This window comes from Gymnoscopelus braueri (assembly GCF_963280865.1).
Source record: "Gymnoscopelus braueri genome assembly, chromosome: 21".
NCBI classification, from domain to species: domain Eukaryota; kingdom Metazoa; phylum Chordata; class Actinopteri; order Myctophiformes; family Myctophidae; genus Gymnoscopelus; species Gymnoscopelus braueri.
Window position 1 is genome coordinate 20818727 of NC_137623.1, and position 20028 is coordinate 20838754.

Genomic DNA, 20028 nt, shown 5'->3' on the forward strand with positions numbered 1-20028 from the left:
AACAAGCCCAAAGGAAGCCTATTTGAAAATAACCAATCTACAAGCTGACAACGCGTCAATCTGCTATTTTCAAATAACTCTTGCAGTAAAATGTGGGATATTTGGAACATTTTTGAAACATTCTTTCTAACAACACAAATGCTACCTGGCACAAAACATTTTCATGAACATATTTGAGAACCACTGGTTTAAATAACAATTCAAACATTAAGAAGCAAGCCTAACTAAGCAACTAACTAACTGACTACACTTTAGAAACAAGCCCATAAAACGCAACCTGCAACTACCAGTTTTTACAAGCAACTTTACAGAAAAAGAAGCCCAAAGTCGCTTATAATAAGCCGACATGGCAACACTATTCCGGGGTCTCCTAAGTGGGCGTGGTTTTAACGCCAGCTCTCGCTATTGCTAGATCTCGCGAGCGTGCAAGGATTATGAAAACTATGGACAGACCACAGCAGTTCTGTGATAATATAAGGATTGAAGGGGCTAACGGTGCGAACCACTTCCGCATGACAGGCGATGACATCACCGACTAATCCTTGATGACTTTAATGTAAATCCTTCCTCCAACTAACGGGCAGTGTTGCCATGTCTGCTTATTATAAGCGATTGTGGGCTTATTCTTCTGTGAAGTTGCTTGTAAGCTTGTAAGGTAGTTGCGGGTTGCGGTTCTTTTTGGGCTTGTTTCTAAAGTGTAGTTGCTTTGCTTATTTGGGCTTGTTTCACAATTAGTTTTACTATTTAAACCAGTGGTTCTCAAACATGTTCATGTCAAGGAGGATCCCCCCCCAGATTATATGTATTTATCTGCAGACCCCCTGTCACCCCCCCCCCCATCTGAAAACATGTTATGCCAGGGAGTGGACCCCCATACAAGATTTGTGTTGTTAAAATGTTTCAAAAAATATTCCAGATTTGTCACATTTTCTTCAAGATTTCTTTGAAAATAGCAGATCTACAAGCTTGAACTTGTAGATCTGGTATTTTCAAACAGCCGATGCAGCCTAAGTCGCTTCTTTTGAGCTTGTTTTCATAGACATGGTTGCTTATTTCTCTCACAGAATCTGGCAACACTTGCTAACGGGCTGTAGCCGTGTCAATCGACTCGAGTCAACAACACAGTCGTGCGGTGCCTTGCAGCTGCAGCAACATCTCTGCTGAATAGATAGATAACACAACCTGAACCAGCCAACCAACCGGTGGTGGAGGAAGATCAGACACACACAAGGAAAGGAATCTGCCACCCTTAAAACACTTCAAATCCACACGATAGTTGTCGTTTTTTTTAGATTAAATGGAGTCCTGTTGGAAAGGATAGATCCAGCTCATGTTAGCCAGAGAAAGAAGCACATTATAACTACACGGTGTGGATTGGTGCCCACACAGCCCACACACACACACACACACACACATTACGCATAACAGTCCAGCCACTAAACCCGTTCACACGTCCCCCCACACACACACACACAGCTGGAAACCACACCGTTATATCATCATCGTCAACAACAATGGGCCTCATCTTCGCCAAGCTGTGGAGTTTCTTTTGTAATGAAGGTGGGTTAACGTTACGTTACGTGTGTTAAACTGTTCTGTTCTGAACAAGCTACTGGTCCGCCGAGCCTTTCAGCTGTTAAGCTAGCTGCTTAAAGCCTAGCGTTCAGCTAGCATGGCTTATTATCCTACACCCAGCTTCACTGTGCTAATGTATCATCATCAGTGGTGTTAAGTAACTAAGTACATTTACTTGATTACTGCACTTAAGTACAATTTTGAGGTATTTGTCTTGCTTTACTGGAGTGTTTCCAAATTTCAGTACTTGGATCTCTACTCCACTACATCTCAGAGGCAAATATTGTACTTTTACTCCTCTATAATTATTGGGAAACTTTAGTTACTAGTTACTTTGTCGATTTTGATTATTATTACAAAACATACAATATCCACTTCAGCCCCTAATATACATTTTGGCCATTTAAAAATGGCAGATCTACAAGCTCACAGTGCCTGTAGAATAGATCTGCTATTTAAAAAAGATTTTATACATTTGGAAACTTGGGGAAAATGGGACATTCTGCATAATGAGTATACTTTCTACTTTTGGTACATTAAGTACATTTTGATACCAATGCTCTGGTACTTTTACTCAAATAGCTTTTTAATTCCGGACTTTTACTTGCAACAGAGTGTTTCTACATAGCAGTATTGATACGTTTTTACTGAGGCAAAACGTTTGAGTACTTTTCCCACCACTGCTAACATTTCTACTGTCCCTGGACAGATTTGACGTTATTTAACGCCATTGACTCGTATTTCAGTTGAATATGTAATTTTTGTATGTCAAATGGGACCCCCCCCCTTTATCGAAAATGCGACATTTTGTCACAGTATAAAGTAAGCTACCAAAAACAGTAACTAAATTAGTTAAAGTTGTCTGTGTGTGAAAGGTCGACTTGCCACATAGTAGAACAGATGTGTTGTTCAACATGATTTCGTAGGTTTTGTGCACTATAAGAAACGTGTTGATCACATTAGAGCATTTTCATCAAGCATTAAACTGGCTACTAGAAAGATACTGTCATGGGCTTATTTGCAGTGGTGGAAAAAGTACTGACATTTTTTACTTGAGTAAAAGTATCAATACCACAATTTAGAAATACTCAGTTACAAGTAAAAGGCCTGTGTTCAAAATGTAATTTGAGTAAAAGTTCAAAAGTATTGGCATCAAAATATACTTAAAGTATCAAAAGTAAAAGTACTCCTTATGCACAATGTCCCATTTTGAATATGTATACAATTCTTTTGAAAATAGCAGATCGACAAGCTCACCGTTGTGAGCTTGTAGATCAGCTATTTTATTTATTTAACTAGAAGGTTTTCAAATAATTGTAGTGGAGTAAAAGTACAATATTTGCCTCTGAGATGTAGTGGAGTAGAAGTAAAAGTATTGCAAATTGGAAATACTCCAGTAAAGTAATTGAACTTAAGTACAGTACTTGAGTACATGTACTTCGTTACTTTCCAAATAGCTTTGACAAATAACTAAACGACCCCCCGATACAATGTATCTGTCAGATCACAGGTTAGTTGAATGTAAAGGTAGCTTCGCTTGCCATTCTCTTTGCTGATGCTCTGTGAAGAATGGGAGATGATCCTCAACATAATGATCTCTTTGGTCCAATTCTATCGACCTTTTGTTGCATTTCTATGTGTCCAGTTAGGATAACAGCCTTAGACTGCTAATCCTATTTTCCAATTCTGGATTATAGCGTTCCCACTGTCGGCTTTCACTCGCTTAAAGAGATCTGAACGAGGCTCCCGAGTGGAGTTGTTGAGATGCGCTGGAGTGGCATCTTACCTTGAGTCGTTGGTAGCCTGCTCAGTGGCCATACATTCATAATGTATTGTTTTATTATCCAAAGCATTGTACTGTAATGCAATTGCAAGGGCCCAAGGCTGGACAAGTAGCTTTTGTGAACTTTTAACGTTTTATTTATGTTCTTTTTTTTTGGCAGCTTGGATGAGACTGTAACTAAATTCTCTGTTTAGCTCTACTGCATGCATGGCCACCATAGGGTAGCTGCTGTCTCTCAGTGAGCAATAAACATGCAGTAATGCATCCTCCAACATCCTGCGTGTTGTGCCAAAACTGTCGGAATCATTGGCCCTCTGACCAGACTTCCTTCCTCTCCGTCCACCAGAGGCCTCGAAAGGTGGAAGAGTCAAAACACTCCAGTGGGATATTCTAGCACGGACGTGCCAGCGTTGATTCTGCCTTTGGTCTGTCATGTGTGCCTGTTTGGCAGGCAGGTGTTAAAGTGCCCCTTACAGTAGCATGGTTCTTAAACGGTGGTGTTAGTGGATTTATGAATGGGAGCGAGTTGCTGTGGTTCGAGTTGTGCTTGGAAGGAGGAGGTCGCGTTGCCTTTGAAAAGGCAATTTGTGGGAAGGAAGTTCAGTGTCCTTATGATTCTGAAAGGACCCACTGCGATGAATGAAAGGAAAAGCCTACGACGGAAATTGGCATGGCCTATACAACTTTTACCACATTCCCCTGGCAGGATGTTGTTGCTTTGGTCTTTTTTGAACAAAGTAAATGACAATGAGGTCATTCATATATCCCACACCTCTGGGTGTATATGGGTCGACTTTGGAAGAAGTCACTGGGTTACTAGTTGAGTTGACTTAATACCCATCATCATCACTCAGTTCTTGTTTCTGTCTGCTACTGTGATGTGTGTCCTGTAATGTATTGTGTATGTCCTGTCTGTATCTTGAAACGGTGACGTCTTGGACACAAAGCAAATTTCAGTGAGAACTGACAATAAAGTTGTATCGTATCACTTCATGGCTCAGGTTACAAATCCCATTGTTAATTTACTGTTTTCATATCTTTGCAGAGCACAAGGTGATAATTGTGGGACTGGACAATGCAGGAAAGACCACAATACTCTACCAGTTGTAAGTAGTTTACGGCGCTGACCGCTCTCTGTCTAAGCCTGTGTATTTGTTCGCAATGATGACCGTGCACACCTTTTCCCCCTATCCAGTCTGATGAATGAGGTGGTCCATACCTCACCTACCATAGGAAGCAACGTGGAGGAAATAGTGGTGAAGAACACTCACTTCCTGATGTGGGATATCGGAGGGCAGGATTCTCTCAGGTCTTCTTGGAATACCTATTTCTCCAATACAGAGGTGAGAGTGCACCGATGGGAACTGCAACATATGCTCATCCACACATGCACAAAAATGATCAACTCTGTATGGCCATGTGACGAAGCTCATTTAAAGCTGAATTGATCAGCTGGATGGGGTTATCCCTATGCCAATAACAACAGCACTGTTGTTATTGGCAAGCGGCCTTGGATGGAGTCTCACATTTTCAGCGCTACAGCAATGCCGAGGCTGTAACTATAGCTGGGCTCTTAATCCCTAATAGATGTTGTCGGTGAGGGAGACAAAAGTAGTGGCCAGCAGCAGCAGTTCCCCTCCCAGAGCATGGCAGCTGGCGTGTTTGTTCAGAGCACCAGACAGCAGTTGGGGCGGCTCAAGTCAAGAGGTCACTCATCCACAAAGGGGCCCATCAGAAAAGCAGAGCGAGGGTCAGAGTGTGCAGCGTATGGACAAAGTGAGAGGAGGAGGAGAAAAAAAAGAACACCCGCAGCTGGGCTGTGTTTGCAACCACAGGAATTCACTTATAGTTGTATACACTGCTCACACCATCTAGTCTATACAGTATATATTATACTGTATATATTTATATAACGCTATACTGTAACATGATGCAGAGACATACTACACTCACTGATGTCAACATCTGCCAGCAGCCACCTCCTTGCTGCGTTCTCACGGACAATAACCTCTCCTATTCACTGTCTCTCTCACACACCTCTCCAAAATTAGATGTCCTTGTTCTTTTGTCATATGTTGTCACGTCTCTCCTATTCAAAAGGGAGCATTAGCATAGCAGTCACCAGTGTCAGGGGCAAGGCCATTGTGAAGTCTTCGGCCAAGAAATGCCCACCCACTGTGTTTCAGTGCTCTGCTGTAAATGGCCTGTTGAAAATGTTACTCACTGTGATTTTTGCCTCCTCCTCCGTTCTACAGTTTGTCATACTGGTGGTGGACAGCACAGACAGAGAGAGGTTGGCCATCTCTAAAGAGGAGCTCTACAGGATGCTGGCGCATGAGGTAAACCATTCAGAGTTCATACACGGCCAAGGGCCAGCAGAAGAACATCACGAAGGGAAAAATATAACCCAGGACTAATCTTATTGTGAATTCTGCTTTTCCCCCTCCTGCCTTAGCAGTATATCTCCATGTAGTTTTCTACTTATTGATGAAGATTGGTTGAGATGAACCTATTGTAAACTACTTGGCTTAGGGTGACCATATTTTCAAACCCCAAAACTGGGGACCCTGATCATTCATGCACGTTCATATATGCACATATTCATGCACGCGCACATGTACGCACACCATAGGTGCTTTCATCAGGATGGAGAACTATTATTAGACCTAGTGACTGCATCTTCAAGAGAACAGAACATGATAAACGTTGTCTATGGGATGAGAGAGAGAGCGTCACATAATGATGCACGTAAGAGAGAGACGGTGAAATGGTCGCATCTAATCAACATCTAGTAGGTGAGAGTGTATTTGTGAGGAGCTTGGATCCGTGTAGTGGACACACGCACACACACAAATCACGGAAATCACTTATTGTTCAATCATTTAAAAAAACGTTTCGCCTAGGCGAAACAGCTCTGGCAGAATGTTATGTACATTAAATAAAGGGGGCAACTACCTCAGACTGTCACTCCCACACAGGATTGATTGATTGAATACTTAACACGATTGTCAACAGTACAGGTAGTACAGTCAAAGGTAATGCTAAAACAAACGATAGCACAAAAGGCCCCAGGGAGCTTGTTTCCATTGTGGTCCTCAATTGGATGTAGGAGCTCCTTGGGATGATAAGCAGCTCGCAAAGCAAGAAAACAAATCCATAACAAAAGCAGCCTGTTGTTGGGAATGTTTTAATGTTCGGATATCCAGCCAGTGGCCAACGCTTGTGGTACACCCTGACCCTACACCACTGGTTCCCAAAACTCTTTAGCTGGAGACCCAAAATAGAAATTTGATGTATCACCGTGACCCAAACCAGTGAAAATAGCTAACGGCTCACAGCGTGTCGCGTCGCTCGTGAGACTTGTGACGCCTCGTGAGCTTGTAGATCTGCTATTTTCAATACTTAAACATTTATTTATGTATTAACTCTCTCAGTGCCACACAACGAGATATCCCGAGGTTTTTCTGAATGCCCTCAGTGCCAAGAACGAAAAATCCTGAGTAAAAAAATAAAAGTTTTTTTTTTCTTTTTGAAAAAGATTGTTCAGAACCCAAGATATCATTATCTGAAGATTTGCAGCTCCATCCACTCCTTTTTAACTTATAACTGAAAAAGGCTGTATCTCGCTTCCTAAGCACTTTTTTGAAATAATATTAACAAAAAACTAAATGTAGGAAATAAAAAATAAACAGGAATTTATTCGTGGCCCATAAAAAATGGGTCCCGGCCCAGTGTTTGAGAACCAGTGCCCTACACATGATCATATTACACCAGCGTCAGTGGTTCCCACTGTGCTGCAGTCACATTGTTCCCAGTCTGTGTTGAAAACGGTGAATGTTTAACGTGCACAGTGCTGGTTTCATTGTTCTCCGTCTGATCCTTGTGTCTGGCCTCAGGACCTGCGGAAGGCAGCTGTGTTGATATTTGCCAACAAGCAGGATATGAAGGACTGTATGTCTGCAGCCGAGATCTCCAAATACCTCAGCCTCAGCTCCATCAAAGACCACCCCTGGCACATCCAGTCCTGCTGTGCACTGACAGGAGAGGGGTAAGACAAAGAGCGTCCATTTGCCACACAGACTCCCAATAGAGTACCGAAGTCCTGACGTCACTCCCAATACTACCCCTGGGTCACGGCGAAATTTGTTTATTTCTGGAACACAGTTCTTAAATGGCGAGGTCTAAGATTCCCCCATGGGGAAAAAAATGACACTGTGACCCAGGGGGATAGCGCCCTCTAGTGGCAGTGATGTCACAATAGAATAACTTTGAAAAAAACATAATGGGTTAGGGTACGTTTAGTTCCTTCATAAAATGAAAAGAGGTTATGAGCAAGCTCAATGGTCTTAACATGCCAGACTACCAGTATGGCCATTTAAACACTTCAGGTCTTAGTTACAACAGCAACGTATCGACATCGTTTGGAGAGAGTCACAGTGACGTAGTAACAATGCAACATTAAACAATGCTGCATCCCAGATTTGACATTCCTGTCAAGGACCCCCAAATTAATCATGTATTTGGCTTGTGGACCCCCATCTGAAATTATGTTGTGCCAGGAGCCCCCATATGATAAGATTGTGTTCAAATCAAGATTCAAGATTTCAAGATCTCAAGATCTTTTGAAAATCGTTGATCTACAAGCTTGTAAATAGGCTATTTTCAAATAAACCGATGTAACCGTATGTAGGGTTAAAGTCTTTAAACTAATTTTGATGCTACCATATTTATTTACTAATTTTGCTGGGTATCCCAGGACCCCACTTTTAGAACCATTGCTCTAAAACATAAACATCAGTAATACGTTGAGTTGCCCTCTGGCTAGACCAGGAGGACACAATGGCAGGATTTAATGATAATCATGTTTGGGTTAGGGTTAGGCCTAGATGTGACCTTGATGTGCCAAGATCATTTTGGGGAAAGACGAGCATTACATTAAAATCTGTGAAGATAATTCTTGGTATGTTGATGTGTCAAAATCCTTTATGTTTAGACACTGCTCTGCATTTATGTATTTTTTCTTATTCCAGTTTATGTCAAGGTCTTGAGTGGATGACCTCCAGAGCTGGACTAAGATAGCCACACCACTTTGGCCTTCTGTATGACTGACTGCCACCTGCCAGGTGGTATAACAGCTTTGTCATACTGGCTGTTTTTTCTTTTACACAATGACTTCAACAAAACTTCTACATTGACCTCTAAAAAGACTGCAGAGGAAGTGAGTGTTGCCACGTTGCGCGACCAGACCGTATCTGTTACAATGGAGCTGCTACTTCTCCCAAGGATTTGTTTGAAAAATGGAAACTTGACCAGAACTCACTCACTTTCACCCTGGAACTAGCAGTCAGTTTTACTGCAGAGAATGGCGAGCCCGCTCAGTGGTGGCTCTAGTCCAAACATCATGTCCAAGGCGGCGCTGCGATGGACACTCATTGTCACCACTACACGCATAGAAGAAAAGACTCCAGCACACCATCTTAATCACTTGCAAATACAAATGTAATGGGAAGCACACAATGTCAGTGCAGAGACCTTCATCTGGTTATCTTACAATGAAGGATTCCAGGCCAAAAAGTTGCGATACCCGTTAAACTTTTATTTGCAAGTGCGCAAGATGGTGAGTGGGGAGTTTTTTTCTTCTACGTTGGTCGGCTATGTCGATCCGTAGGTGTGCAAGAGTTTTGCTCGTTTACCACTACATACATATCATGGACACTCATTGTCACCACTACATACAGTACATATCATGTCATGTTACTTTTTTTATCACAACAAAATTTGCTAACATGATCAGCAGGAAGGCCATGTCATCTATGGTGCAGCTATCTGTTGGACTTCCACTGCCTTCACAGAGTTTCGGTTATGTTCAGGATATATTAAATAGGACAAACAAAGGGATTATGACACACCACAGTGGTGTTATCAAAACAATTAGGATGAACACGGTGGAATTAAGTTCTCTGTTACATTGCACAGGCCTGTTTTAAAGTGGCATATTTTCATGTTTTTCTTTTTCTTTTCTTTTCCAACTTATCCGGTTCACAGTTCTCAAACCAGTTAGGTTTTTTTTTAGACATGGTGTCAGATAATAAGCTGCAGTGGTAGTGGATACAATGCCGTACTTAAAGTGTTGTTGCGGTACAAATTTCCATTGTTATGAAGTGTGAGCCTCTACATGCACATCATGGCCCAGGCTGACAACATGTACATTTTCAGTACATAACCCTTGGAACAAAGTCAAATCCTCACAGCCATGTACTTTGCCATGTGAGGTTTGCAAAGCATTCATAACTTTGGTTTAACCTTTTTAAATGCAAGTATAAAACTCTTTTTAAAACAGTATTTTTTATTTTATACACTACATTGTGTCAATGCTTTATGATTTTTATTTAATTTTGTTTTATTTTGAGCGTTTGTTTTTGCTTCTGCATACTGTTGATGGGGGTAGGTTGATAATAACAGTTGGCATCTACAGTAGACCTACTGGTATTTTGTATTCAGAGGTGATTGCTTTTTGCCGATATGGTGCTCTACAAGCTTTTGTGGCTGATGTGGTTCATTTTAACGTGAACATTTTCTTTCCCATTTGCTATAGCCATTATTGCTTGTATTAACCAGTTTTCTTGAAATCCTTTTTGTATTATTTGAATTAAGGGATCACTATAACCTTTCTGTTGTTAACCAGATGCAGAGCTTCAAAACAGCCCCATAGTGCCCTGAAGCTGTTGAAGTCGGGCTTCTTCTGTATCAAATGTGCCACATAATTTCAGAGTTTAAGTATGAATGCAAAGTTGTTTCTCCTAACGATTTGGACTGGTGTTCTCAAAGCTTGAGTTGCTTTCAGATTATCTAGACTCAAAGGCCATCAGACGATAGTCTTGTTACTACAGTGCATTTAGAAGCCTCAGTCATGCCGGTCTGTATTTTGCCTGGAGAACTGCGGGTGTGATAAGTATCTGACGGTTTACCTTTTGGGATTTTACCCTCATTTCCCTCTTTGAGGATCAGGGTTTGTTACTCTGTAACTTGCAAACAAAATCTATGCACGAGTCACTTTGAGACCTTGTAAAACATACCTTCTTAGTTCCATAATGGCCAAACTGGGTACAAGAAGAAGCAGCCGTGCATGAGTTTCATTGTGAACTGGATTCTGAATCAGAGTACTGACTATTATGTTGATATAAAAAATGCTGTCCATCTTTGTCCTGGAGTATCTCTTGGTCACAGTAATGGTGAAAATGAATTTAGAATATACATATGACGGGTGACAAATTAAAGGGAATTGTTGGGTCACCACAGCCTGCCAGAACAGCTTCAGTTGCACCCTAGCATAGATTGTACAAGTCTGGAGCGATGGCACACCATTCTAAGAAGATGGAATGTTCTGATGGTGGTGGTGGTGGTGGGAAGTGCTATCAAACATGTAGTTACAAAATCCTTAGGTGTTCAAATTGGGTTGAGATGGGGTAACTGTGAAGGCCATAGCGTATGATTGACATCATTTTCATACTCAAAACGATTCAGTGACCCCTCGTTCCCTGCGGATAGGGCATTAGCATCCTTTAACCCATTAAGACCTGAGGCCGCTTCTAAACATTTTCTAGATCCTAACAGTTTTTCGGGAAAAAATATTTAAAAAATATTTTTAGCGATTTTTCAAAAATAGCAGATCTACAAGCTCATAGCGCGGCATTTTTTGAGCTTGTAGATCTGCTATTTTTGAATAGCCAAAGAGATCTAAAGTGACACAGATGCGTTCCAGGTCTTAATGGGTTGATAAGAGACCACTCCCATGTGGATAGAAATGTTTCATCAAAGGATAAAGGTGGATTTGCAGTGCCAGTGACCCTTCCCTCTCTAAGGGGCCAAGTGGACCTGAACCATACCTGGACTGTTCTCGCTGACGGTCTGATCACCATCGGCATCGACGTTCTCAGACAGCCGAGGAAGAGTTGCTAATTTACATATCATCACACCTTATGCATGAACGTCACGGCCATTGAATGTGCTCTTTCGACCACAATTCTGCCATATTTGCTGATGTATTTCACATATCGTTGCTCTCGGTTAGAAAGCTTGTATCTCCATATTTAAAAAAATAATTTCAATGCTGATCTACAAAATATGTGAAAATGATTAAGTGTGTGTGGGTTTTATAACTATTGAACCAATGAAAATTATCAAGAACTTGTGACTAAATAACTACATTGGATCCATTGGAACCCAGGTTCTTTTTTCCATAATTGAAAAGTAAAGTAACAGTTTTGGACATACAAGGTTTCCACCTGGAAAGTGACAATATATTAACCACTTAAACCCCATATGGGTGACCGGAGTCCCTCAGGGCTCTATACTAGTATATTTTCTGTTATTGTGGGGAAAGCTTTTGCTGAAAATAGCCGATCGAGCTTGTCGATCTGCTATTTTCTCTGAAAGCCTTCCCCACAATAATGGGGTTTGAGTGGTTAATAATGCAGAGGTCACTTTAGGCACTGTTCCTATTGAACCACTAGCCACAGCCAGTTTAGCAGTGTTTATGACCGTTTATGGCCCAATAATGAACCCTCTTTCACTTAGATCATCTTTTTTTGTTGTTGGTCATCTTGATCCAAAATCAAGGTCAATTGGGCCTGCTCGGTATTTTTATACTTGCCACAGTCAGAGCATGATAGGATGTTAATTGCTTGATTGTGTAAAGCAGTGCACCTGAATGGAATCATCAGCATTTTACTATGTTTCTATGCTAATTTATTCAGGTTCTTTGATTTACCATCTGTCTGTACTTGTTCAATGTTGTTGGGTAATAAGGTAACTACTGCAGTAACACATGCAGGCAAATGCGGGGGAAATACACAGATGTTATCTCAATAGCATTAAGATATGTATGGGTATTGGTTTACCTTGATGTCACAAAGCAAGGAAACTGGTGATGTATGGTCATGGTCATGCTTTTTCTGTCTTTATTTTTTTTTTATTAAAAAAAATGTATTTTGAAACTTAAGCCTGCAATGTTTTTCATATATTTCATATGATTTCAAACTGAAATTGGAATACAGGTACATTCCAAAGAATGAGTATTTTTTTTCTCCTGTGATATAATTAAATAAATATATAAAGTAATGTAAACTTTCATATTATCTAGATTCATTGCACAAAATGTGAAATATTTCAACCCTTTTGTTGTTTGAATCTTGATTACAGCATAATACTGTACGTAGCTCATGATAATCAAAAATCCAGTATCATAATATAATAGCTCCTATCGGAACCTCTCCCTCCACTGTATAGCTCCGAGATGAGCTACATAGCGGAGGGAGAGGTTCTAAATGGGGCTAAATAATATAATAGCAGACCCCACTGCCTTGCCCTAAAGTGTTCACCCCCCTTTTCTCAGACCACCAGGTGAGTGGTTATTTACTGAAAATGGCTATGCCAACTCAGAAGACACGATGCCAGCACTATTTGACCCCACTTAAAATTAAAGGAGACGACAATACCAATTTGCTTGAATTGAATCCGTACATTTTGCGGATTAAATTCGTTCAAGACACGTTCATTTCACAGAGAAATTGCACCGTTCCTGGAGGTACTGTAGCCCTGGTCCAGAGCGTTGGTGAGCCCCTATTCCATCTCCTAGTTCCAAAAATCAATTTAATATATGGTCCCCGGGTAGGGGACGTATCAGATATTAAACTGATAAGAACAGATTTTTTTTCTTTCGAAAAGTTTTATTGATACTTACACACTCAACTTTGAATACATACATACATACATGTCATATGCTGTATCAATTTTCAAAAGTTTCTTTAAAAAAAAACATTTGGCCTATACAGGTGGAAGACACTGTGCATAGTAACCAAACAAGAAAACAAAACAAGAAAACAGCAAAACACAGAACAGGACATAACTACAACACAAAACCGGCAAGTATGAAGCAGAGCGAACAAACAACATATAGTCCTGTAGCAAGCCCTCAAAAAAGGCCTTAGTTTTTGAGATACCCCCACCCGAGTTAGAACAAAACACAACCATGTTTTTTCTTATCTTTAGGGTCTCCCATTAATGAAATGGATTGTTGTGAAAATTTATTTTGGGGCAAAATTAGTTTTTTTGGCTATTCTTTAGAACTACCCCAATCTCTGAAAAAGGCAAATCCGAATAGGGCAAAGGTGACCAAAAATGCTATAACTTGAGAATGCTCACTCTTATCTTCATCAAATTTGCTGAGGTATGAACCAGGTGTCTACCCTACATCACCAAAGTCAGAATGTATTTACCTAAAGAAATACTGAAATATAGTCCTTTAAACATACTTTTAGTTTAGGCGGAAATGGTACTTTTGTAGTGTGGACTCCTCTACTTTCCCTCATTTAGAAAAAAAACATATATTTAGTCAAATAAGCTGTTACTGCATAGCCTAAGATGCTATTAAACAATTACCAGTGGTTGTGTGGAGAGATCTAGTACAGTGTTATTGCAAATGAGACTTTAGACATACCCCTAATCACAGTATTCCATTTGTGTAATGCTTCTCTGTATTGAGGCCTGCAATTCTCAACAAAATGAATTAATCTATGCACCTTTGGTTTGGATGTGTATATAAAAAAGTTCTTACTACTGAAATCATAAAATCATATTTCCATTAATTAATGACATGGCTTCATGTTGCCCCTGCCACACACAGCAATCATGTGTGAGTGTGATTGAATATGGTGATGTACTTTGCTCACATACATAATTGCCTCAACATTGCCCCAAAATCACAACAATAGATATTCAGGGAGGGTTAAACAATGCCAACTGAGAAGGAATTTGACTTTTAATTTGGTTTGGACTTTTATTTGGTATATATAAAGTACAAAAAGTAAAGTGTTATTCCAACATAAAAATAATAGGCGGGTGCATATATGAAAAAAAGCACCGTACCCTAAAAAATTTGAACAAAATGTTTCTCAACTGTTTTTTTTTTAGTATTAGGTGTCCTGAATAATAGTGTTATTTTCAAGATGGCGTCCAAAATGGCCAAAAAAACATTAAAATAGCTTAATTCCTTTATTATCTATCCTACACAAGTACGTTTTATGTCTAATCCCATGTTTTGGGGGCCTGGGAATCCATTGGACTTGTCCAAATTGCAGAGATACAATTAGATAATTGTGAAATCCAATATTTTGTTTGTGACTCTATTAAAACACTCTGAAATGGTCACCCGTTTAACTAATTATATAATAAATGTCCAACTACTTATATTTCTTTTTTACTGGAACAAGGCTTCAAGATATCCTCAAAACACAACAAAACGTATAGTCACAATTTGCAGTAATTCAGAAGGTGGTGGCAGAGAATATTGTCAGTTGATAGATAGTATTGTTTTCAATATTGAAAGGTTTTGGATAGCTCTGTGGATCAAATTTAGCCCAAACTAAATTCATCTTTGACTATACACCCCACCCCCAAAAAATGTCTTGCATTATGAACCAATCTCTCTGCACCCCTCCCCTTACCCACCCAACTTCATAAAATAGAACATACACAAGAATATTTATTTTTCTCATGGACAAGCGCAGTGTCATCTTGTAGACACAAGATTTTGAAAAACATTAAATGGATGTTTTAACACATTAGGAAGGCAATCAGTGAGTGTGCAAAGAGGGGTGGGGGTGGTTATGGAGGTTAGTGTAGAGCTGTCAGAACCGTGTATCTACTGGGTGCCTACAGGGGAGTATGGGGGGTGGGTCTGGTCTAGAGTTTAGTGGGCCTAGGGTTCCCCTCAGGTGGGTAGAGGGGAGTATGGAGGTCACTGGATTGCTCCCTGGGCACTTGGAGCGCAGAAGAGCAAAGTTAGGAGCCAAGGAGACCCTGAGCTTCTCCTCTCCCCCACGTCCGACGTGCAAAACCTCCAACAGAAATTATACGCCATTTCAACGAAGACAGTTTTGCAAACAATACATGAAAGATAAACATGTATCTTTGCCAGATCTCACTCCAAGTGGCTTAGGGAGCCTGCGCTCTCCTTGTTCTCAGCTCCTCCAAAAGCAAATTAGCATTTGGGATGCAAACAATTTCTAAGTCACGGCACGCTGGAGGACGGAGTGAGGAGGAGGCAGAAATTAAGGTATTGGAATTTAGCTAATGCGTGAGGCTGAGAGGAGTGTCCCTATGTCGCCTGGCTCACTGGATAGTCCCACTGGTCCCAAGTGGACCTCCACGATGGCTCCAGAGATAGGCACTCCCGAGATAGGCTCTCTTGAGTTAGCATAGGTAGTGAGGACAGTCCCCAGTGGTGGTGGTTGTAAGACCTCCACATGTTGCAAGATTGTGTCATATACAAATGTATGTATGCTGGCCCCAAATGGACCTCCTGGCGGGACCTCCCGGCGGGTCTGGCTGGCTCCTATGCCCGAGATAGGCGCTCGTGAGTGGGCATAGGCGTTCGTGAGGAGGGTCGGCCCCCCTCCATAGTGGTGGTTGTAAGACCTCCACGTGGTGGTGCATGACTGTGTGTCAGGCAGACAAGGGTGTATGTCGGACTGGCTCACAGGAGAGTCGGTGGTAGCTGACCATTAATATTCCCAGGGGCCCCCAGTGACTTATCATTATGGCTCAGAGCGTCCTCTCCCCTCTCCAGAACAGCTCCAGAATAAAAACTTGGTGTTTGCCGAAAGCAATGCTTGTTTGTTGGATAGCAGCAGAGACACAGCCCCTTATGGGCGTGGAGGTCAGGTTAGATTGGGATTCTATGGGGAGACTGGAGCCCAGGGCGTCATGGGCTGTTCCCTATACGTACCTTCTTGCTGTTAAAATGATCTAGAAAAAAATATCAAGGTTCAAGCTTATTGCCAGCAGTACCAATCTCAAAATAAAGACTAATGTTGCACTAAAACCTCACACAACTAGTCTCAGGAATAAGGCAATGTTTGTGACAAGCACAGCTGCACCTTATCCACGCCACACTCCTCCACCACCCCTGCCTAGACATTCAGACACTAGATACATGTTGTGATAGCTCTGTACTGACTTGCACACCCTCTCTAGGCCCATAAGGGGCCATTTCTCTCCACTGTATCCCCACTGAGGAGTCCATCTTCCCCATAGACCAGACAAGTGGCCATTTTGTTTTCTGTAGCGTTGTGAGCTTGTACATCGGCTATTTTCACAATGTTTGCCTCTTTCTTAATATTTGAGATACAGTAATATTGAGTCTTAAGAGTAATTAAATTGTAACTTTAGAAATGTGCAGATACCCTGTATACACTTATACTGTATGTTGGTTTGTTTACTGTTGAGTGAGAAAACAATGTTGCACATCAAGCTAACCATCTGGGGACCCCCCAAAATCTTTTGGGGGACCCCCAGTTTGGGAACCAGACACCTTTACAAACAAATTGGTGAAGACATTTCTCGGTAAGGAATTTCTTCCAAGATTTGTGTAATATTCCCAGTCTATCACATTGGCAGCCATGTTTTTACAAATGTCACAGCACCCAGTAATAATTAATTTATCCCTTATTGGTATCAAAATAAATCTTGAAAGCTTCAACAGAATGTGAATTACATGAGATGAATTCACCAAGCCTGGGCATTATGGCATGTAGAAAAGGGAGAAATGTCAAATTACATTGTTAAATATGCTTATAACCAATTGCTTTAATATATAATTGTACTTATAATCACTTGACTATAATTTATATATGCTAATTGGATTCCTAGATCACCAAAACATGGGGTTAGGCACCAAAATTACTTACTGTAGGGCAAATAATGAAGGAGTAGTGGTCTTTTAAGGAACTGGTGGCGGCCATCTTGGAAATTTGACATTTCTAATGATCAGATTTTGGTAAACTTTTGATATGTTATTAAGTACACCTGATACATTTTGCATTAGGTGAGAAACCTTTTGTTCTACTTATTTTTCGGTCAAACCATATTTGCACCCGCCTATAATGTTTTATTTCCAGAGAAGGGGTATGTCTAAAGAAGTCTCATTTGCAATAAAACTGTACTAGATCTCTCCACACAACCACTGGTTATTGTTTAATAGCAGCTTAGGCTATGCAGTAACAGCTTATTTGACATAAATGTACGTTGTTTTTCTAAATAAGGGAAAGTAGCGGAGTCCTCACTACAAAAGTACAATTTCCGCCTAAACTAAAGGTATGTTTACAGGACTATATTTCAGTATTTCTTTAGGTAAATTGGTGATGTAGGGTAGACACCTGGTTCACACCTCAGCAAATTTGATGAAGATAAGAGTGAGCATTCTCAAGTTATAGCATTTTTGGTCACCTTTGCCCTATTCGGATTTGCCTTTTTCAGAGATTGGAGTAGTTCTAAAGAATAGCCAAAAAAACAAATTTTGCCCCAAAATAAAAATTCACAACAATCCATTTCATTAATGGGAGACCCTAAAGATAAGAAAAAACATGGTTGTGTTTTGTTCTAACTTGGGTGGGGGTATCTCAAAATCTGAGGGCCTCTGCTACAGGACTAATAATTTCAGATAAACAATAAACACTCAACAAAAGAAGTCCAGTACATAAACTTGTAAACATAAAGAGTCATAGGGCCATCACTCCCTTCCTTTTCCTATTATCTATACCTCCCCTGCATGTTTGGACTGAGTGGGTACGCCTCCGACCATTTGGTGAAGTAATCTACCATGACACATATGTATTTATTGCCATCCTCCGTCCTCTTCAACTTCATGAGATCAATCCCCACAAGTTCAAATGGCTCCTTGACCTGAAAAAAAGGTGATTAAATAGAAACCAATTAGACATCTGTATGATTGCTGGTAGCCTATCTTTGCACATTTAGATGCATGGGATATTCAGTTACAAAACACTCACTGTTATCGGTTGATACTGGGTTTTGTCCTTTAAGCTACCTTGTTTCTTCTGGCAACCAGGGCACTCCTTGATCTTAAGTCAAATGATATGCACATTAATGTATATCACAGGCCTTTGGTCAAGCACAAACAGTAAGTGAAGGGGATATACAATCACACAAGTGTTTGAATTTAATTAATGCTTCAATTTGCCATTGTTTTCCTAAGTAGGCCCTGAATAAATAGGCCTGCATGTACAAATGATATATACACATTTGGATGACCCTTGACCCTTCCAACTTACCCATTTTCGGATGTCGGCCTCCATTCCAGGCCATTAGTATCGGTGGATCACTGCGTGGTGTGTTTTCTCCACACCACAGTGACCACCGATACTACTGGCATGGAATTCCTTGAACACTGCATTTGCCTCAGCAGCCGACGCCACCACCTACATAGATAGCATATAGAGAGATGAGATAGACAGATACTTAGATTGCTCTTTTGATTCCCATGGGGAAATTCAAGTGTTTGAGCACCAAAAGTAAGCATGAAACACATTTGGCGAAATGGGGCTCCTGCTTTTTGCTTCTACTGCATAAGTAATGCAGTATTCCATCTAGTACAAATAAATGTGAAAATGTTCAATTTACTCTTAAAGGGACATTTTATCATCTACTCTTGCTTGATTCAGTATTTAGATATTTGATATTCATTTTATCAGACACGCCCCCTTCCTATACAAACCCATTATAACTTCAAACTCCATTTTAACCATGATGGATTAATCGAAAACACCAGTTCTTGGTCCTGGTGTAATGTCCTTCTAATGCGTGAGGAAACCATGTTTTTTCAAAGAATTTGAAAAGGTTAATGAACAAAGTACTTTAAATAAAGATTGATAGTGTAACAGAATACATACCCTTAAGCACATATTGATTGGCCCTTCTTTTGAGGTTGTACCTCTGCTGCTTGGTGAGGCCTTCTGCAAAAGTTTGGTTCCTCTTGAAATTCAAGATTTCGTCAAACATTTTTGGGTCCATGACACTCTCTCTCTCTCTCTCAATAGTACATCTATAGTGTCTCACTCTCTATAGTTTGACTATAATCGCTCCGACTCCCAACACAGTTGTTCAACCTTTTATATGTTTGTTAATTGAGCAAGCAATCAGCACACCTAAACCCCTCCACATTTTCTGACACAATGTTAAAGGGATATTTAACTTTCAAACATGTTTGGCCCATTTATTTCTTAATCTACTCAGAATTGTGTGAGCACCCCAGACATTTTTACGTTGCTTGATTGAAGTATTTAGATATTCGGTATATCCTATACCAACCCATTGTATACCCATTGTCAAATAGCAGATATCATCTGAAAGTGTGAGAACTACTGATTTAGAAGGCATTTGTAGAATAGGCCTGGTCTCAATGGGTTAAGGTTACTACTCATGTTCCTGGTTGTCATGGTTACTAGTTCTAATGAGATAATTGAGCAAAGGCTGTAGACGGTGGCGACGAAAAAAATCTACAGGGCATACTACGTATACAACGTACCACGGTAGAACACATCACCCATTAATATTCGTACAAAACGGACAATTTAATTAAATTAAATTGTCCGTTTTGTACGAATATTAATGGGTTAGGGTTAGATGCAACATGTACACAATGCTATTTTTATTATTTGATTTTATTCAACTTTTACATAAATAGTAATAAGTAATGTTAGGATGTGCACTCTCAGTGTATCTGAATACAAGATTTAAGTAATATTAAACAGATACATTTACAAATTAATATTACGATTTAAATGCTAATTACATCTCTTTTAGACAGGAGG

General features: G+C 40.3%; 1 protein-coding gene across 1 annotated transcript; it reads left to right on the top strand.

Annotated features, from left to right (window-relative positions):
* Nucleotides 1-1137: 1137 nt before the first annotated feature.
* On the top strand, nucleotides 1138-10938 carry arl8 (ADP-ribosylation factor-like 8). The gene is made up of 6 exons (XM_080417662.1): nucleotides 1138-1560; nucleotides 4404-4464; nucleotides 4554-4701; nucleotides 5614-5697; nucleotides 7255-7406; nucleotides 8389-10938. The coding sequence occupies exons 1-6, from the start codon at nucleotides 1515-1517 to the stop codon at nucleotides 8435-8437; spliced, it is 540 nt and encodes a 179-aa protein (XP_080273788.1). The 5' UTR covers nucleotides 1138-1514; the 3' UTR covers nucleotides 8438-10938.
* The last annotated feature ends 9090 nt before the right edge of the window (nucleotides 10939-20028 follow it).

Bases quoted from the DNA above. Each gene is read 5' to 3' on its own strand.
- arl8 (XM_080417662.1), top strand. From the start codon at position 1,515: ATGGGCCTCATCTTCGCCAAGCTGTGGAGTTTCTTTTGTAATGAAG. The intron at 4,702-5,613 runs GTGAGAGTGCAC...TCCGTTCTACAG, and splicing joins CCTATTTCTCCAATACAGAG to TTTGTCATACTGGTGGTGGA. The intron at 5,698-7,254 runs GTAAACCATTCA...GTCTGGCCTCAG, and splicing joins ACAGGATGCTGGCGCATGAG to GACCTGCGGAAGGCAGCTGT.